This window comes from Opisthocomus hoazin, chromosome 3 (genome assembly GCF_030867145.1).
Source record: "Opisthocomus hoazin isolate bOpiHoa1 chromosome 3, bOpiHoa1.hap1, whole genome shotgun sequence".
Classification (NCBI taxonomy): domain Eukaryota; kingdom Metazoa; phylum Chordata; class Aves; order Opisthocomiformes; family Opisthocomidae; genus Opisthocomus; species Opisthocomus hoazin.
Genome location: NC_134416.1, coordinates 26,264,994 through 26,284,593, shown reverse-complemented (window position 1 = coordinate 26,284,593; position 19,600 = coordinate 26,264,994). Strand labels below are relative to the sequence as shown.

The window sequence follows — 19,600 nt, the reverse complement described above, 5'->3', positions numbered from 1 at the left end:
GACCACTGATTCAGAAGCAAAGAACTACTGTGATTTGGCCCTGGCTTCTCACTCAAGTGGAGATGGTAATGTTTTAGCGGTTTTAGTGCTAACCATCTATGAAAGAGCACAAAAGGTAGCATGCCCCTGGAAAGCAAGACGATCAGGGTCTGCCTGTCTGTTACAACCCCGTTAAGAGGGATTGTACTACTCTGTTCTTTCCTCTTGGTAAAGTGACAGTGAAACAGTCCATCAGAAATTTGCTTAGTTGGGAAAAATGACACATCTGCTGTCCATTCTTTTTTTGTCTTGGTGTCTGGAAAGAAGTGCTTCATTTCTTGTTGCATCTGGACAAAGACAGAACTACTGGAGGTGCTCCCAGCTCCCTGAAGTTTCTAAGATGTTTTGGTTTAAACTCCTGCTCTACTCAGACTGGGGTTCACCTACTTTCCCAGTCATATTTACACACCACATTTCTTTTGGCTGTATTTCTCTGTGGTCACTACGTTCCTCTCTTCATCTAGTGTACAATTCTGAGAACTGCAGCATACAGGAAGGCTTTCAGTCCTTTTGCCAGTTCACATAGTCTACTGCTGGGAAGCCCTTGAGCTGGAAGAGATTAGAAGCCATATAATTCTTCACGAGCCAATGCCCATTGCTTTTAACTCAAGCGGTTTTAAAGGCCATCCAAGTAATGCAAACTGGATTTGCATGACTCCAGTCCAATGGATTGGATCTCATTGAAAGGATTTTGCTACCGAAATTATTTGCCTTGCAGCAGAGCTAAAAGCCGCACTCAGGAATCACAGTAATGTTTTACAAGACACTGTACAAACCCAGAAAAAAAGATGGTCCCTGCCTGAAAAACATACAACATAAAGGTGTCGTCTGGCTTTATGCTTTCGCCAGATGTAACAGCTGGCACATGTTTTGTACATCAGTATTGCCACAGGAAAAAACGTTGCACCTAATTACATCCTAAGGTAACAGATAACATGGACATATGACTGATGGATGGGGAGCCCAAGGACATGATCGCATGGCAGTGATCCACCAGACGGGGAGGGTATCAGTTCCCTTGCTTCTAGCTGTTGTCATTTGGGTAGACATCCTGGTGACAGTGAGTTTTAAGAAAGGAGATGACAAAAGCACAGTGAGGGTCTCTGTAGATGTTAAAAACATGTTGCCTCCATGTATGAAAGACTGCTTAGGCAGTAACTTACACTGGGTGAACAACTTCATGTCAGGATGGTGATTTGCATCGCTCCCACAGCAGAAATGAGTATGCAGCTGCTGCAAGAGCAAAGGAGGGAGAGTAAGGCTAATGTGCTTGAAAGAAATGCTGAGCACTGAAAATTAAATCCTTCGCATGATGTGACAAACTCAGGCAACCTAACGCAGGGATGAAAAGGGGAGGTTGGCACTTTGTAGAGAAGAGAAATGGTGTAGACTTGCAATTATCAAGTGCTTTAGAAAAGGATGCTGTGGTACCTCAGACATGAGATGATGAGAAAGGAACCTTATCTTTGCTAATTAATAGCAGCTGCCCCGCTTTCAGAAGTTTTCCATTTGTAAAGTTTAGGTTATCTTCATAATTATTTTGTCCAGCTTCCCTAAAACAAGTATTCATCCTTTCTCTGTATCAAATTTGTATGTCTGAAAGAAGCAAAGACACTCTCATGCGAACCACAACTATTTCTCCCTTTTCACACAGATTTGTTTCTTGTTGAAGCAGAAACTGTGTGAAACATGAGAGAAAGCAGAGGTGCAAAGAGAAATAGCCTAAAATGGCTCAGTTTTTCCAGGTAATTTGTGACCAGAATTAAAATCAGCAGCTGTATTCTGTTGGGAAAAGAGCATCTTTCTAGTACACTAAACTGTTAGGCCTAAATTGCATTTCTAGAAATGTCATGTGTTTGTTTGAAAACACAACGAAGGTGACGACAAAACAGCTGGATGTAAGGGTGTGAGACCCCTGGCTGTAAACAAGGTGATTCATGCGGTGTCAGCCTTGGAAATAAAAACTAAGAGTTATTTTTCGAGAGTTCTTTCCATCTCATAGACCCATACATATTTGTTCTTAGGGATATCTCTGTAAAGCTTGAACAAGCTACCAGAAACCCGGTGTCCAGATGTCATCAAACTTTATTTTTGCAGTCTGTGTCACAAGTGTAAATTACTAATAGATTGGGCTAGTTGTATTTTCTGTATTTCTCACATAGACCTTCAGAATTTCTAATATGGAGCAAGATTCAGACAAGAGCGAGAGCCATTGCTAATAAAATTCTTCGCAATATCTCATACAACTTTAAAATAATCTCTCACTTAAATCATGCTGTAAACGTTTGGGTACTTTATAAAACAATCTCTCAAATTCTGGCTACCATTAATAATCTGGGGTAAATCAACACTCTTCCCATCCTTCTAGGTTTTAGATTATGTGGAGAAAATAATGGGTGTATATCATGTAATTGAAATGGCATCAGGAACACTGATTTGAACTAAAACTAAAAAAAATGTAAATTGGGTGGTGTAATTAGTCATCCTTGTACCAGTGAATGGTATTTATCTGTACATGATGAACTGTTCACTGTGTTGTGGCTGGATAATACAAAAAGCATAACAAGAAGTGTAACAAGAAGCTCTGGTGCATCACATCAATGCGTGTTGGATATGTCAGACTGAAAATCAATACCAATTGTTAGCAAGTGCGTTACACGAAAGTACGGACTAAAAAAAAAAGTAAGCCCTTGGAATAATGCACAAGATCTACAATGCTGCCTACTCTGTGAACTTAAGATTGAAAGGAGAAGTCTCCACTTTCTCCGACTTCCATTTCATACCTGGATTAATGTTGTTAGCAACATTGAATCTAAAATGTGGACAGAAAATCACTTGAAGGAAAAGAAAATAAACAGTAAAGCACGTAATTGATAATGGCTGCCTAGATAGTAAGAACCACTTGCTTAAAAGCAAGGACAACTCCACAGTGTCTCAAAACTTCAAAACAAAAATGTCTCAAAACCGCAACCTGATGAATACACAGTGTACCCATCCCCTCATCAGCTCTTCCAGGTCTTTTCTACGTCCTCTGTGTTGTAGTCACCTGCTCTGTCTCCTCCTCCATTTAAAATTCAATCGACTCTTTAGGCTTCCAGCTTAGAGTGTTGGGGCAGCCAGGGTATGGTTACCTGTTGCTGTCACTTCCTTCAAACCTCCTGCTGTGTGCGGATATTTTTCCCAGCCTCTACATCTTGTTTTCCAGGGGCAGAGGGAATGCTGCGCAGCTGTACTCTTGGAAGTGGGATCCTTGCAGAGCTTTTATAGCCATTATTTTTGGAGCAGTGTGAAACAGCTACTTAATTTCATGAAAAAATACATCAGAAAATCATTTAATACTAACCTCTGTAAATTTTTGAAGAGAAAAAGATAAGCCTAAGGTCTGTAACTTATATATTAGTAAGAACAGCTAAAAAATTACCAGAAATTCTGGAAATGACAAAAAGCGTCCCTCACATAAAAGATTCAAGGATCCCAACTGTATGCTTTATTTGTTCTCTCTTTAGCCCTTTGCCTCTTTCATAGTTTGATTTCAATTTATATAGCCCGATTTCAGTGTCAGGACCCATGTTTATTTGTCTATAAAGTCCAAGAAACCCAGGAGATCACTGCTGAAATAATGAAGATTTTATTCGCATGGAGCTGCGGCTGCCAGTCAGGTTCCACAGGTGGCTTTTTGGAGCCGACACACCTTTTCTTGGCTTTGCAGTTCTTGCAGCTGTTCAACATGTCTGATATTCATGAATATCAGCTCCACCATATGCAAATCAAATCTAAGGACATTTTCATTTACATTAAGAAGAAACTTCAGAACTGACTTCAGCTCCTGCAGAAATGCTCCTGGCTCCAGCTGCAGGACAAGGCAAGCAGAGGGCATCACGAAGTGTTACAGCTTCACTGAGAAACTCATTTTGGTAATACATAATGAAGGGAACTGGATTTTAGCATAATCCAGGGAAAAACATTCCTCAGCTTTGCCATTTCTGTCTTCATCCTCTAAAGAACCGACCAATGACAAAGAAAGAAGTTACTTTTTATGTTTTTATAACATGTAATATTCTTAAAATCAGGAAAAAACATAATAGCAGAGTGGTATTTACAAATATTTATTTGAAATATATTTATAGTGTTTTTATGTATTTCATATTTATTGAAAATTTTTTATAGTACAAATACATATAAAATTACATATTTGTAAATTTTTGTAAACATAAATTTGAGAGAAAAGGGATCATTTAACTCTTGAAAAGCAGGACTATTTTAAAAGAACGTGTGCTAGAAGTTGTCATTACAAATACATGTGTTTTGCATGAACTGTACAGCAACAGTCAAGCAAAAACCTGTGTGAAACTTTCAGTGCATAAATCTCCTCTTGCCTGGAGGCAGTAATAAATTACATGTTTCTTTACGTATACATTTTTAAATTGTCAAACATACATTTTATGTACTGGAACCAGAAATATCATCTTCTTGGCTGACTTTTTTGATGTATTCCATAATTAGGTGTAGAAGTCAAAGATATCTCTTTATACCCAAGGGATACATAAACCTTTAAACCTATTGGAACAGGTCAAATATCGTTACATACACTAAAATTTCACTACTGCAAGAGAGGTAATTGTTCTCCTTTGTTACCAATTCAACAAAAACTTGGAAAACACTTTTAGCTGTTTTAGATAGGCATGTGTGCCTGGAAATGATTCATGATTCACCTGGAAATTACACTCCAGGAAGACCAAAACCTCATGGCTTGTATGTTCCCACCCTGTTCCATTCAGGTTTCCTACCTTGCCCTTCACTCATTCTGGTGTGTGAATAAAAGTTCAGTACCGCAGGTATCCTGGAGACGCAATACAGCCTCTATATCAGAGGTCTAATAATTCCCAGAGCAATCTGAACATATGTAAAAAGAATTTATGCATGCAGTGGATGCTTTAAAACACCAGTTACTGTAGTTAAATCCTTACATGCGAGTGCACCCTGGCTGCCTGGAGCAGACCCGTTCCAACCCAACCCCGCTCTCTCTGGTCTCCATCGCGCACCCTCCCGAGGAGGGGCTTCGGCGGGTGCTCGCCCCAAACGCTCACTGACAGAGGAAACACTGCAGGAAGCCGGCAAAGCTCCGGAGCCAGGTTAGCACCCAAACCTGCATCGATGTGCCTCGCTCACCGGTGCCCCGAGTATCCTGTCCTCAAGCTGCTACAGGGATTTACATTTACCAGAGATTTAGAAAGCGTTGGGAAAGGTGATTTCCTAAAAATCCAGATGAGGCAGCAATGAGCTGGGATTATATATCAAAAGCCACTCGCTTCCAGAACCCTGTGACCTTCATTCACTAAATTAATGCTTTTCAGTTTTACTTAGTGTGGACTTAACCATTTCAACAGACTCTTGTTCATAGTTAAAAATTCCACAATTATTTTAAATTTTTTTTCTTTTTAAAGTCTGATTTTCCATTTTGAAGATGCCACACTTCAGTCTACTTTCCTTAAATCTTGAAAAAAATTACTACCTCAAGCCTACAGCTGAAAGTTTTTTCCGTATGATTTTCAATCAAAATTTCGGGAATAGAAGAACAAACAAAACAAGAATATACCTAACATTCCCAGTACAATGAAAGCCTATAGGCAATTATCTTTTTAAAAGTTTTTCTTTGGTTTTGTTTTTTCCAAATTTCAAATCTGTGTCCATATTTTTGAACTTACAACCCCATAGTCATAAAAATGGCATGGCAGTTTTTTTTCCCCACTTTTTGATAGCTGTATCTGATTTAATAATTAGATACAAGACATCACTAATAAGCTATGTAATTCTAACAGCAGAACAGATTGATTTATATTGCTTGCTTTTGTTGATGTAATTTTTAAATGTCTGAAAAATATGAGAAGATACATAATTTTAGTCAGTTTAGTCATGAGCTGAGGAAACTCCCAGTAAAACAGAGGGCTAAACTTTATATCCTTATAATATATTTTCCATATATAATATATGCACTTTTATCTATTTATACATTTATATATAGTATATAATAGGAAAAAGGAATCACCAAGAAACATTACAGTTAACTAGTCCAAGTTGTCGCACCTAGAACAGGAGAGGAGGAAGAAGCCCAAGGCTTTTTTTATTTCCTTCATAAGCATTTCTAAAATATCTCCGTCAGGGTTGCTTATTTACGGTCACTGACTCTTGCATGCTGTCAGTCTCATGCTGTCTACAGGGCACCTCAGTACGCGATAAAGAATCGCAAAATAGCAAAGTCTTCCTCCACACAGACAGACTGAAGGCTCCTGGGAACAACTGCCTGCATCCACGCTGCTGCACTTGGAGGCCTCGGAGCAGGACAGGCAGAATCGGAGCGGGACAGACACGGACAGCAGTTTTCCCAGCAGTTAACCTGGATAAAGCACCCAATGTTAACTAAGGGATGTAGCGAAAGAAAGGGCTGGAGGACTGGAAACCTTCTTCCAGTGAAAAAAGGAGTTCCTCATAGGTCGTGTCCCAGCCCTTCTTGCCAGTAACCTCAGATTCTCACAATTCCTGTAAACAGCCTGAGACAACCATTTAAAAATCTATTTAAATGCCTAATTTCCTTGTTTTCCCTTTGACTGCAGCCTCTGCTAGTGGGATAGTCACTTAATTGTCCTCTACCTTTCCTAATCTTTCCTCACTTTTTATGAACTGTATTTTTCACCTCCATTTTGAACTCCATTGATCCCACTTCTGTAGCAAAAAATGCGAATCACCCACAGTAGCAAAAATACTGAAGCCACGCTGACAGTCTCTTTTACCAAGATGCAGTCCCGTGCAGGTCGATAAGTTTCCCAAGGGATTCCCTGAAGTCCCATCCTCTTCGCTTCTGGCCAAATGTCACACAGTCTAGTGTACACTTTCCCCGTCTCCAGGTTGAACTGTATCTGGTTTTGCTAGCTTTTAAGGGATTCAGAATTACTGAAGTTATATGAACAAACACGATGTGCATACCACTAGATCTGCACTTTTTGGCTATATCTGTCCTGCATGTTTCACTATGTTGCTGAAACGTTGAATGAATCTGACTAGTTCAGGCAGATGATGTTCCCAGCAGACATGCCCTCGTTCCTTGAGTATGCCCAAGTTCATTACTACACACCAGTTGCCTATCACCTGCAAATTCCCCATGTACTGCGCTCTCATCCCTTTGCATGTCAGGGTTCTCTTATAACCCTCTTCAGCTATTTTAGTTTCATCCCAGCCATTTCCTTTCTGTTAAAGACTGATTCCCGCATGATTCCTTCAACACACTACACCTTCCTCCCATCTTTTGTATTTTTTTTTTCTTGTGTAGGAAATAGATTATTCAAGACGTCAACATACTTGAACTGGAACTGAGATGGAGGTAGTTATAATAAAATGCTAACAACTGCCAGGAAAATTACACATTTGTTCAGAGCTGCTGGGTCTGCCAAGCAGCTGCCAGGAGCACTACGTGTCTCCTCTACTCTTCTTCTAGTTTACTTATTTTCACCAAAATAGGGCGTTGTTCTTCAATTCCCAACTTTCAGAAAACATTCCAGGCTTGATTAGATGTGTCATTCAAAAGTAGTCACACAATGGACAAAGAAACAGAGGAATGTTTTTCTGTTGAAATGAGGGCTTTTGATGCGTGCTTAGGGTGTGCTTCAACATTACACTTATCTGTTGGCACATCCCTCTGTTGTGTTAATGCAACTCTGTAGGGAGGCCATCTATAAACGAGGTTGCTTCCACTAACACAGATTATTTCACCGAGCTGGCTTGTAGTGCAGACTTCTGAAAAGTTTCAACAGTAAAATTCACCACTCCCACAACTCTAGCAGAGGAACAGAAATGCATAGCGGTTGTGTAAAGGAACTCTTCAAGAACATTAGCGCTAGAGAAATTGTAGGTCAGATGTACATCCTTAATTAAAGACCACTGATGCCGTTAAAAATGTTTCTGTCCCTCACCTGCGTGCTACCACCTCTCAGACACAGATTAACATGCCGCAGCTGCTGCAGAATGGTCAAACATAGGCTTGAGCACAAGCAGTGGGAGCCATGGCCTTCATCATAAGATAAAACGCAGTCCAAGCTGCTTCATCTGTTTGTGAGGTGAAGACTGTCTTGCAGGCAGTGATTCATGGGTGAAGACGGCACAGCAAGTCAGGCGACGGGTATTTAAAGCCAGGGGAAAGTCACGATCAACTCAGCATGCATACACCAGAGGCGGAGCAGGCAGCTAACCTGCCAGGAGCTGCAGCCTTCAGACCTTGACCAGCTCAGCCGGATTTCAACACAGGTACTGCTGCGAGGGGCAGGCTCCTGCCTGAGTGCCCAGTTTGGGCCCCGCTTCACATGAACCTACCCCCTATGTCCTATACGTTGCCTCCTTTTGTGTTTTCAGCCATGCAACTACACCATGCAGATTAAACACACAGGATTTCAAACTTCCAGGAGGTATATAAAACTCAACAGGCATATTCCAGGCTTTGAAAACTCAGATCAGAGACCTTTTATAAAACGTTACTCGCCCTCCACATCAAAGCCATGCCCACAGGCGCTGCCTACTGCGCTTTCTCCCCCCAAAAAAGTGAGCCCACGCTCTTCCCCAGACCACCCGCATGCAGCCTGCGAGGAGTCTGCCAGCTCCCGCTCCTCCGCGCGCGGCCCAGGATGGCTGGACTGGATGGTCTTTGAGGTCTTTTCCAACCTTAACGATTCTATGATTTGCTGGCTGCCAGGAGCCACCCCAACAGGGCCCAGGGCCGCCGGGGAGGGCTTTTCTCTGCACCCCACACATTGAGGGGAGCTCTGGGCACGCAGGTAACCAAGGCCATTTCCAAGTAACTTTCTTTTCACGTCTGAAATGGTGAAATAGAGAACCTAAGCAGAGCTCCGCTCAAAAGCCAACCAGAAAACATCCATCTTCACTGACCAACACGCCAGCCGCCGCGGAGGCTCGCCCCAGATGGCCACTCCTCAGTACAGCAACGCGAAGCACAACGGAGCCGGGGCTGGCCGAGGCCACGCAGCCAGCAGCAGCAGCAGGGGTTCATGGCGCTGCGGGTTGAAGCCCACCCTCCTCGGGCTCCTCAGCGACAGGAACGGCCCCTGCGCGGAGGCAGGACCCGCTCGGCCGCCTGAGGAGGCACCTAGGGCAGCCCCCGGCCCCGCCACCCCTCCATCTCCCGCTGACGAGAAGGCTCCGCTGCGCCCTCCCGCCTTCCTAACGGCCATCAGTGCCCCGCCCCTCCCGCGAAAAACCCCGCCCCCTCCCCGGCGCAACGCCCCGCCCCTCCGCTCCTGGCAGGGCGCATAACACGCCGGCATCAAGCCCGACTTCCGGCCTCGCCCCGGTGCTCCCGTAGAACCCTTCCGGCCGAGGACGTCGGAGGCGGCGGACGCTAGAGAGAGGAGCACGCGCGCCGGGGAACCCGGAAGCGGCCGTGTGGCAGAGCCGGAGGGGCGAGAGGTGCTTGGGCGGGGCTCCCGCAGCCCGGCCGACCCGGTGAGGGCGGCGGGGGGGGGGGGGGGGAGCCTCGGAGCTGTGTGGAGGGGCAGGTAAAGGGGTCCTGGGAGGGAGGCGCGAGGGGTGTGCCGGGGGGAGGCGGGGGAGGGTCCCCTCAGGGCGGCGGGCTGCCGGGCAAGGGGCGGGAGGGGGCCGGCGGCAAGCGTTAGCGTAAGCTCCGCTCGGGTTTTGCAGGGTGTTGGTGTGCTCGGCGTTAGGGATGTCAGGGAGCCGGTGCTGCGCCGTGTGCGCTGTGCTGAAGGCGTCGGGTCGGCGAGGCGTGTCCGGAGGGGAGGGGTGGGTTTAGGGTGGGCTTTTGTCAGTTAAACCCGACGGGGTTTCTGTCGTTTAAACTTCGTGTGACAGCACGGTAGGCTGCTTGACCTCCTTCTCTGGTTTTAGGTTTGTTTGGGTTGGCTTTTCTTTTGATAGTGAGCAAGCCAGTTACTAGTTCCTGTCTCTCTATATATGTGTATAAAAGCTGGAAATCTGTGAATACAAATAGATGAGCTTTCATGTTTGTATGTATTTCATCTTTATATGTAAGTATATGTATGCCTATATATAGACGTACATGTTTAGAAAGCAGAATTTGCAGTATAATTTTTTATACATCCAAGCAGTGTGGCTGTTGTTTCACTGAAAATTAGGCTGGCAGATTTCTAAATAATGTCTTACTGTCTTGTCTTTTTTTTTCCTAGTGACCTGTAGTGCAGAAATCTTCCAGAATGCTGGAGTCCTATGTGACTCCTATTTTGCTGAGTTATGTCAATCGCTACATAAAGAACTTGAAGCCTTCAGATCTGCAGCTCTCGCTCTGGGGAGGAGATGTTGTGCTTAGTAAGCTTGAACTGAAGTTGGATGTGCTTGAACAGGTATGTTATGTTTACAGTAGTTACAGTCTGTGTCTTTGAGTTAAAAGAAGTTGATTAAATGATTTACATTGGTCTACACAGATAAACGTTCATTTAGTACTCACTGTTTTTCTTCTTATGCAAGTTGGTTTTTTCCCCCCTGCATTTAGTTATTCTTGCATTAATTCCATGCTGTTTGTTTAGTAATGAATGCTAATTCTTTGCATATTCTGTAAGTTATGGGGTGTGAAGAGAAAGGCTTTTTTGTGGACATGTTTCTTTTAAAAACCATTGTTTAACAATACGAACATTAATTTGATTTTGTTTTTCCAGTCATATTTACTAATTGCTTATAGTAACTAATGCAAAATATCACAAGGTAAAGCAGGATCTCTCTTTAATTATGCATACTAAACACAGGTTTGTGTTCTCTGTATTGTTTTGTGACTCCAGTTTTCAACATCCCAGTTGTATCTAAACTGAAGAGAAATTGAGGGACAGAGTCAACTGGTCATCTGGTTTGTGTGGATTCAATCAGAGGCTCTGTAAAACTTAGCCTTAAAAAGACAGGTTTGACCAAGTAGAACACTTGATATGGAATTTGGAGCCTGCTGTTGGTATGAACTGGTTAAGTCTTAGCAGAGGGACTGTTTCCTTCTATGCTTATCTGAGTTGACAGCTTAAGGAGTTCATTGTGAGATGGATAAAGCTGTTTTGTGTTGTGCATGGTGTAGCGAGTCTTAGCTAAAGTCCTGTGTCCAGATGTAGCCCAACTGAAGGGGCTGAGAGAAATGCAGCAAAAGATAACGGGAGGCTTAGACAATATGGCCACTGAAAGAAGAATAAAAGACAGCGAATGTGGTTTTCAATTTTGAATAAAATAAAGTGAGACAAGATAGGACAAGGGTTATATGGGTGAGACAGGAAATAATGGAATACGTTCCACCTGGGGAGACTTAGACTGGACATCAAGGAAAACTTTCTCACATTTTAATGAGATTATGAGGTATAGACTGAGGAGGCTGCATGGTCTTTATCAGGGGAGACCTTTTAAAATGTGAAAGAAACATTTATGGTTAATTAAGTATCTCTGATCCTATTCTGGAAGAGGAGACAGTCTTTCAAGCGATCCTGCCCTATTTTCTGTGCTTCTGTAAAGAGCCTGATTTGTCTCCCCTCAAGTAGATGGTGGCCTCTGTATTTTCTCTCGAGACTTTTAGTTTCTCATTTTCTTGGTACAGCTTGTCCATGTAGCCAGTGTGGATACGGGACTTCAGTTGTGCAGGATGTGTTCCTCCTGTGAATATTCAAAGACTTTTTTTAGTGCATATATTATGGAAGCAAAGAAGGGTTGATCAGAAGGGAATTCTGGAGGTCCTCTAGTCCAATCTCCTGTTGTGAGCAGAGCTGTTACCAGCATTATGTCAGATTAGCTTGTGGTTCTCTGCAGTTGAGTACTGAAATCTCCTGTATTGGTTGGGAAAACGCACTCTTTGGGTAAACTGTTCCGGTGCTCTACTGTGTAGAGAGAAAGTTTGTCATAATAACAAATGATGACTTGGGAAGGGTGTATCAAACTTGCCACATTAACTTGGCACTGTTAGGATTTTGCTGCTGTCACCAATGTTGTTTCCTTTCAAACAGATGCAGTTTGCTGGTAGGTGATCCTTGGTTTCATCTTTGTCTGCCTGGGTACCAGCTGGGTACCTGAATATCCAGTGCAATCTGTTAATGTCGTGGCTCTTGTAGAGGCAAATGTTGCCATATGTACTTGTGCTCATGTCTTAGCAGCTTGAATGGGGATGTGAATATGCAATGAAAGCAAAATTTAGCTCGGATTTTTTTCTTTTTTTTTTTGTACATTATTTGGCTGTGTGTTTATATGAAACGTAGTGATCTTAATTTGGCTTTTATTATTCTTTGGAACTTGTCTGGACCCACAGACTGTATTTAGGGTGTCTTTCTCATTTTTTGTGGAAGGGATGCTGCTTTATGCCTGCTCAACAAAACTCTTGGAGTATGTAGTATGTGGTAATACAACATCCCCAAGCCTTTGCGGCTGGCAGGGAGCTCCCTTGAAAAGCTAAAGTCTCTAAAAATTACAAGCATATATTATTTTATTTGGGTTCTCTGCGTGGAGGATTCATAGTATCCAAAGTTAGTCACCTTAGCCGCTCTGCTCTGCTTTTTGTCCGGGGCTGTTACTAGCCTGGTTTCCTGCTCCTTATCTGGCATGAATGCAGCCTTAATTTCATGCTTTAGGCTGTGGATACAAATGCACGTACCCTGGATATCTGTGTCTGAAGCCTGAAATATTTTCAGAGAATTCCAGCTTTTGTGGATACACGATTATTTGGGAACATTAGCATAGGTGCCAAACTACCTGGACAAAGCACCTCAGATTTGGCAACAGGTCTCTGCTTTCTCCCCTCACTCCTTGCGCTTCAGCTGATGTTAGCGTTCCCATCTCGTGTTGTGCTTGTATGGGCCACCAAACAGAATCCCAAAGAACAGATGAGAACAGATTGGAAACTGCTGTCTGTCTTCTGGAAGATCTTACTTTATTTTTGGGACCGAGATGGAACCAGTGCCTTTTGAAATCAAATGTAATATAGTTGTTGACACAGAAGATTTATCAAACCCAAAGAGAACGTTTCAGTACCTGAAAATACTTTGCATGTTTTTACGTATGTTTTATATGCTCTTGTTAAACTCAGCTGAATGTTACTGCAATAACTCTTAGGGTCTGTCCTTCCCCTGTGCTTCCACGCTCCCCCTCCCTTTTTTTTTTTTTTGGCAATACCAGTTCCGTAGTGAAAGACCAGTACTAGTTTGTACTCAGGTTCAACCTTCTAGGTACAATGTAACTTTTGTACATAATTATGTCACTCTTTGAATAGCCAGTCGATTTTATAACAACTATCTTTAGTTGAAGATTAAATCTAATAAAATCTTGATATTATTTTTTTTTTTTATCTTGGATGATTCAACTACTAGAAGATAAAGCATTCCAAGAAATTTTCCATCTATGCATAAGTGCCACATTGTACAAAAACTACTCAAGAAAATATTTTGTAATTGAACTTCAGAGTTAATATTTAAATATTGTTTTATGGGAAAACCTTTTAAGCACTTTTGACAACTTTTATGTGAAGTCACAATGGTACCAGAGGTAACAGAACTACCTATGAACTTGGTAACTAGATTGTGTGTAAAATTTCTGTTGACATCATGGTGCCAAAGAGATAGGGTACGTGGTGAGCTCTTTTTGCTGCTTGTGTATATTTCCATAACATTGTAGCTTATTATGTTAGCTGCTTTACAAACTCAGAAGGGAAAGATAAAGTGATCTTTGATTGGAAGACAAAGGAAAACTTAATCTAAATATTATTGGGTTTTTATTGTAGTGTGGTCTTCTCTTATCTGCAAGAATTTAGAAAGAAAGAAGACAAGTGCTAATGTAGTTCAGATAATTTCAAGAAAATGAGGGCATTAACCTATCCTCACCGTAAGCGTCTGTCTTACGTGCCACTGTGTTACTTCTGAAATACAGTCTTGAATATGAATTAAAGCTATTTGAGTTAATACTTTTTGAGTTGGTGGAAACAGTACTTGCCTATCACTCCAAAGTTTGGGAGAGTCTTGTATTTTAGAGCAAGGGGAGATTTTAGGGCAAGGTGAATTATGATCATCTAATCTACAGTCTCACATGATGTCGGTCACTTATTGACGCTTCAAGCCCAGGGGTTTGTTTTCAGTCATATCATAAGTTTTTGAAGGATTTTTATTATGTAAATGTAAAATCTAAAATGTAAAGTCTAATTACCTAGAAGTATGAAAGCTATATTAAGAATTTCCTTAATGAAAGAGGAAAGATTGCACAGGAAAGGACGAATAAAAATGGTCTTTATTATGTTGTATTAGGAACAAGTACTAAATTTAGCACACATTTGTTTTGTATTGTGTACTGAAATAGCACAACAAAGATTTCTCTGTATTACTTTATGGAAACTTGCTTGTGCAATTAGGATAATGCCAGACAACATTTGTGTCTAAATTCCTTTGAAAAAGAACAACTATGTCTTCTAAATATGCCGTGCATTTGGTTGTATCACCTTATTTTGAAAGCAATGCTACTTCAGTTTCTTTCAGTGTGTTACAGTTAACTAGACAAAAATGAGAATGTGTTAAATTCATCCGACAAACAGTGGAAAAAGATCTATCCTAGAATACTGTTTGAAGTAAATGAATAACTTGACATTTGTGAACACAAGTCAGGATCTAAACAGACATTGTGGTATTGATGAGTGACATAAAAATTATGTATCTGCAAGTGCAGAAAGGGAATTTATTTCCATTACTGTTAATAGTGATAGTTTGCTTTCTTGATTCATGAAAGCATTGTCTCCTAAGTCATCGTGTATTTTTAGATTGCATATTTTTTTGATAATTTATTTCTGTGGCCTCTCCTCCTCCCCCCAAAGCTGTGGGATATAAGGTACTTTTTCATTTATTGTGTCATCAGTGTAGCAAGATCTGTAGCTAAACTGCCCCGTACTTGCTTTTCAGTGGCTTAACTGAGACTGCCTGGGTTAAAATTTTGTTTGTGTTGATTGTAAGTCTAAGGCAGAATTTTTAGGAGAGAGGCTTTCAGCTGAAATCCTGCAGAGTATTAGTGAATGAGATGAAGAAAGAACACTTTGTGAAAACAAATGAACAATTTTCTTTAAACTGTTTTTATGAGAAAGCTTGTAACTGTCATCTTTTGTAATGGGGACTTAGAATTAGATGTGACTTTGTGTAAGCCTGGCCGAGGTAGGAGCTTCCCTGAATTGAGATGGGTGTGTGATTTGTGGTTTTTTTTTTTTTCTCCAAACTTCCTTAATGAAAGTTCATTAAACCCCCCGAACTGATTTACAAACTGAAAGCTGTACTTTCCAAAAAAAATAGAGCCAGAATTTTGTGTAGTTGTCTTTTCTGAAGGTTTTTGTTGGTAGTGAATATGCTGCATCTACTCTAAGCTCTTGAATGCAAGAGAGACTTTTTCATAGTACCAGTAGAAAGGCTGAGGAGGTATCAGCTGCAGAATGGAGAGAGTGTTCCTTAAAACTGCTCCTTTTAGCAGCTGTTGTCGCTGTGAGGTGCTAGGTATTCATGTGCAAGAACAGTTGACTTCACTTTTGGGTGACTAATTAGAGGCTATCTCAGGATGCTGAGCTGTCACAGTTGCAATAGTGGTTATTTCAACTCTGAGCTTATGACATAGTAACTACTTAAAAAAAAAAAATTTAGTGGGCTTTCAAAACATGTTGCTAAGGTTTTATTACAGCTTCAAGATGGTAGGCTAATAATAACACTAACTAGCTTTACAGAAATATTCTATAGGTAGACTTTATAATATATGACAAGTACTAAATACAAAATCCACTTGTCCTCAGAGTTTATTCGTACAGACCTTGTATACAGCAGGGATAGGTCTAGGATCAAGCAGTGCAAGAAAACAGGCTTTCTGGATCCACTGCTAGATATTTGTTGGGAATTCCCTAGCAACTTGCCTGCCTGACCTCAGAGTTTCAGGGACCCTCTCTATTTAACTTGTACTCATTTGTAGGAGTACTGAGTCGAAGCATGTAAGTACCTGAGCTGAGATGAGGTGCAAAGGTGCTTAAGCCCTGGGTTGCCTGGTTTTGCTGGGGAAATTCTGAAGTTCTGAACAAAGGATTGTATGTCCCTGAGTTTACTAAGACACACAACAGCTAAGAACCTGGGGGTGCTGATCACCAGCAGGCCCAGTACAAGTCAGCAGCGTGCCCTGGCAGCCAAGAGGGCAAACAGCATCCTTGGCTGCATCAAACACAGCGTAACCAGGCAGTCAAAAGAGGTGACTATCCCACTGTGTTCAGCGTTGGCGTGGTCTCACCTCGAGCACTCTGTGCTGTTCTGGGTCCCACAATTTAAGGATGTGAAGGTCCTTGAATGCATCCAGAGGAGGGCAACAAAGCTGGTGACAGGGCTGGAAGGCATGTTCTCTGAGGAGCGGCTGAGGACTCTGGACTTGCCTAGTTTGGAGAAAAGGAGGGCGAGGGGTGACCTTGTTGCTCCCTACAGCTTCCTGAGGAGGGGACATGGAGAGGGAGGTGCTGATCTCTTCTCACTGGTATCCAGTGACAGGACTGGGAATGGTTCAGAGCTGCACTAGGGGAGGTTCAGACTGGACGTTAAGAAGCATTTCTTTACTGAGAGGGTGGTCAAACCCTGGAACAGGCTTCCTAGAGAGGTGGCCGATGCCCCAAGCCTGTCAGTGTTGAAGAGGCATTTGGACAATGCCCTCAACAACATCCTTTAACCTTTGGTCAGCCCTGAAGTGGTCAGGCAGTTGGACTAGATGATCGTTGTAGGTCCCTTCCAACTGAAAATATTCTATTCTCATGGCCAAAACTATCACCCAGTGTCTGGGAGACTTAGATTCACTTATTTGTCAACCTGACAAGATTCACATCTGTAGTTCCCATCATCTAAGATGAAGACACAAATGCCAGGCTATAAGTAACTCCTGGTGAAGACATCAGTTGTTTTTTCCTCATTAAAACTTTAAACCTTTATAGCCAAAAATGTCAGGATAGGAGATCAGCAAACTGAGAATGTATATCATCATTAAAGCCTCGTTAGAATACTTAGTATTGTGAATGCTGACTTAATTCTGACATAATATGAAATATTATTTCTTTATTTTGCACTAAGCACTTATTTTCATTATTTTAAATCTTGATTTCTAGTCCTGGGACCAGGTCTCTTGTCTGACCTGTCTGATAAGCGTTAAGCTCATGCTTCCCAGGAGAACCCGTGAAGCTACTGGGGAAATTTCAACACTTTGTATCCCAAAGAATTTATCTAAAGTTTGGCACCTTGTTTTCTGCTGACTCGCTGCATGCAGCAGCTGGCTCACTGGGGCTGTCCTACAGAGATGTGACCTATGCGTTAACTGGGTGGAGTGCCAGGCATTTGTTTTCAGTTCTGGACTGAATTGCATCGGTGTTTAAAGCTGTGTGACATCCACATTAGACCTTGGTGAGGAGGAGTCTGGTTTTGCCAACGAAGAATTAAATAACTTTGTATTTACTAAGCAGTTTGATGTGAACGGCACAACAATGGGCCAATCTTAAGAGCACCGAGCTCTTACAACTCAAAGTACTAAAATATTTTGGAAGAAATTGCCTTGCTGTGGCTTTGTCAATATTTGTTTAATTCCAAATTGGCGTTCTTCAGAATAGTGCAGGTGGCAGACCACTTTAAGTGTTTACTTCCACCTGGTTCATTTCTACTTGTCCCTTGAATAGCGACATATTTTGCAGTAGCTTCATGTGAGAGATGGTTTTAAACTGTGTTTTATTATCAAGGACATGGTAATCCACATGTCTCCTTTGAACAGAATAATTGCAATGTAAGTGTGCAAGCAATTATAAAGCCAGTTGCCAAGTCCCATGGCACATGGCTGATTTGAAGAGGGAGAATAAATTTTGACTTATGTTTTGTGCTAGAACTGTAGTATTTTAAGTCAGAAATGTGTTTTGAATTTTGGTATGTTTCAGTAGGTAATTCACTACTCTTTTTGTTGTTGTTAGGAGCTGAAACTACCATTTACTTTTCTAAGCGGGCATATTCATGAACTTCGGATTCACGTGCCATGGACAAAATTGGGATCAGAACCAGTTGTCATCACTATCAACACAATGGAATGCATTTTGAAATTAAAGGATGGAGCTCAGGTAAGAAGTGTGGTAAATGCTTTTCTAGCATTGAGAGGTTGATGAGAATAATAGCTCCTATAGCTCACCATCTTTAAAGCTATCTGAAGGGTCAGGCATGTGAAGTTGTGGTCCCTGTTATTTTCTGAGAGGCTAAGATTGTTATTCTCATCATGGCTAGTATCTTCCTTTATGCATATTTTCAATTCTTTGTTAGCTGTAGCTATGTTCTTGCAGATGTAAAACTGTGTTGAGTGCTCTGCCAGATTTTTCCTATGACTAGGCAAGAAATGGATTTCAGGAATAATACAGTGTTCTGTGTACTTCCAGCTTCTGCCTCCCAAGAAGCAGTGCTGGTTGCTTGAGACAGCTGTGTGTGGCACCACTGAGCATTAGGCGTTTTTCAAAAGATGTGTTGTTGTTATTGAAGGAGTGCTTTAAAGATCCTGGAGTGTAATTCTCTTTTCCCTTTAGAAGTTATAGTGCTTGCTTGAGTGTACTAGGAAGACTTCCTACGTGTAAGGGTCTCAAAGGGCTTCTTGTTTAGTTGTTTGCAATAATTAGTCCGTTACACCATTTTACAGGCTTAGGAAAGATATCTTTCTGACACAATGAAGCTGAAATGTGCAGTGGCTCAATCTTGTTATAAGTCTAACTTAGTTAACAAAAAGTACTTGGGCATGTTAATGTTGAGCTAGTGGTGTTTGTTTCTTTTTTTGTTGTCAATGTGGTACGTTAACTCTAGAGAGGTTTTATGGTGTGGGGTGTGTGTGTTTTTTTTTTTTCCTTTTATTTTAAGCCTTGGTCACATTTTAATTTCAGCGTAGCATCCTCCAGTTGTATGAAGGATCATGCAAAAGGAAATTCCAATTTGTGCAAAGCTCTCAAGTGTTTGCTAGGCTGCTTGGTGACCTGTTAACATTGAATATCAATAATCAGATACAAGGCAGCACGAATGTTGGAAAACACGTTTGCGTTGTGTTTGATAATTCTTGTAATATTCTTCTATAATTCCAGAGCTAAAAAGCTTTTGTTGCTGGAGTAGAAATCTCTAGTCCTAGGCATGCCACCCACACAGAATATGCTCACGTTCTGTAGGTCCACTTTATCTATGTGCATACATGTATGTGCATATACACACGTGTATGCACAACAGCAGCCAAATGCTAAGTACTTTTCCGCTGTTAAGGTAAGATTTCGAGGCCAGATGTTCCGTGAGAAATGTGTTTTAGAAGCAGCAAATTACAACTAATTATAGAAGTTGCAGAAAAAGATGTGTAGCCCATGACTTTGTGCAACCCAGAACTAATATTTGATGTTGGACCATGCAGACGGCTACTGCTGGAATGATCAGATTTCCTGCTTGCATGGTATTTGAAACTTAAATTTTGTGGTGCATACAGCAAAAGGTCAAGTGTCACGAATGTAAAGCACTCTCAAAACAAGTATTTGTTACAG

The 19,600-nt window shown here is 41.6% G+C and overlaps 1 protein-coding gene across 7 annotated transcripts in view; it reads left to right on the top strand.

The window, feature by feature from the left end:
• Positions 1–9,461: 9,461 nt before the first annotated feature.
• VPS13B (vacuolar protein sorting 13 homolog B) overlaps positions 9,462–19,600 on the top strand; it is a 482,877-nt gene continuing 472,738 nt past the window's right edge. For 5 of the 7 annotated variants that reach the window (XM_075415801.1, XM_075415802.1, XM_075415804.1 and 2 more), the window contains exons 1-3: positions 9,462–9,543; positions 10,245–10,418; positions 18,020–18,163. In XM_075415801.1, the coding sequence (XP_075271916.1) occupies positions 10,272–10,418; positions 18,020–18,163 (291 nt within the window). In that variant the 5' untranslated portion in view covers positions 9,462–9,543; positions 10,245–10,271. Of the gene's footprint in view, positions 9,544–9,576; positions 9,597–9,673; positions 9,715–10,244; positions 10,419–18,019; positions 18,164–19,600 lie in introns of those variants that run through there. The other 2 variants (XM_075415799.1, XM_075415800.1) reach the window with 2 other exon arrangements.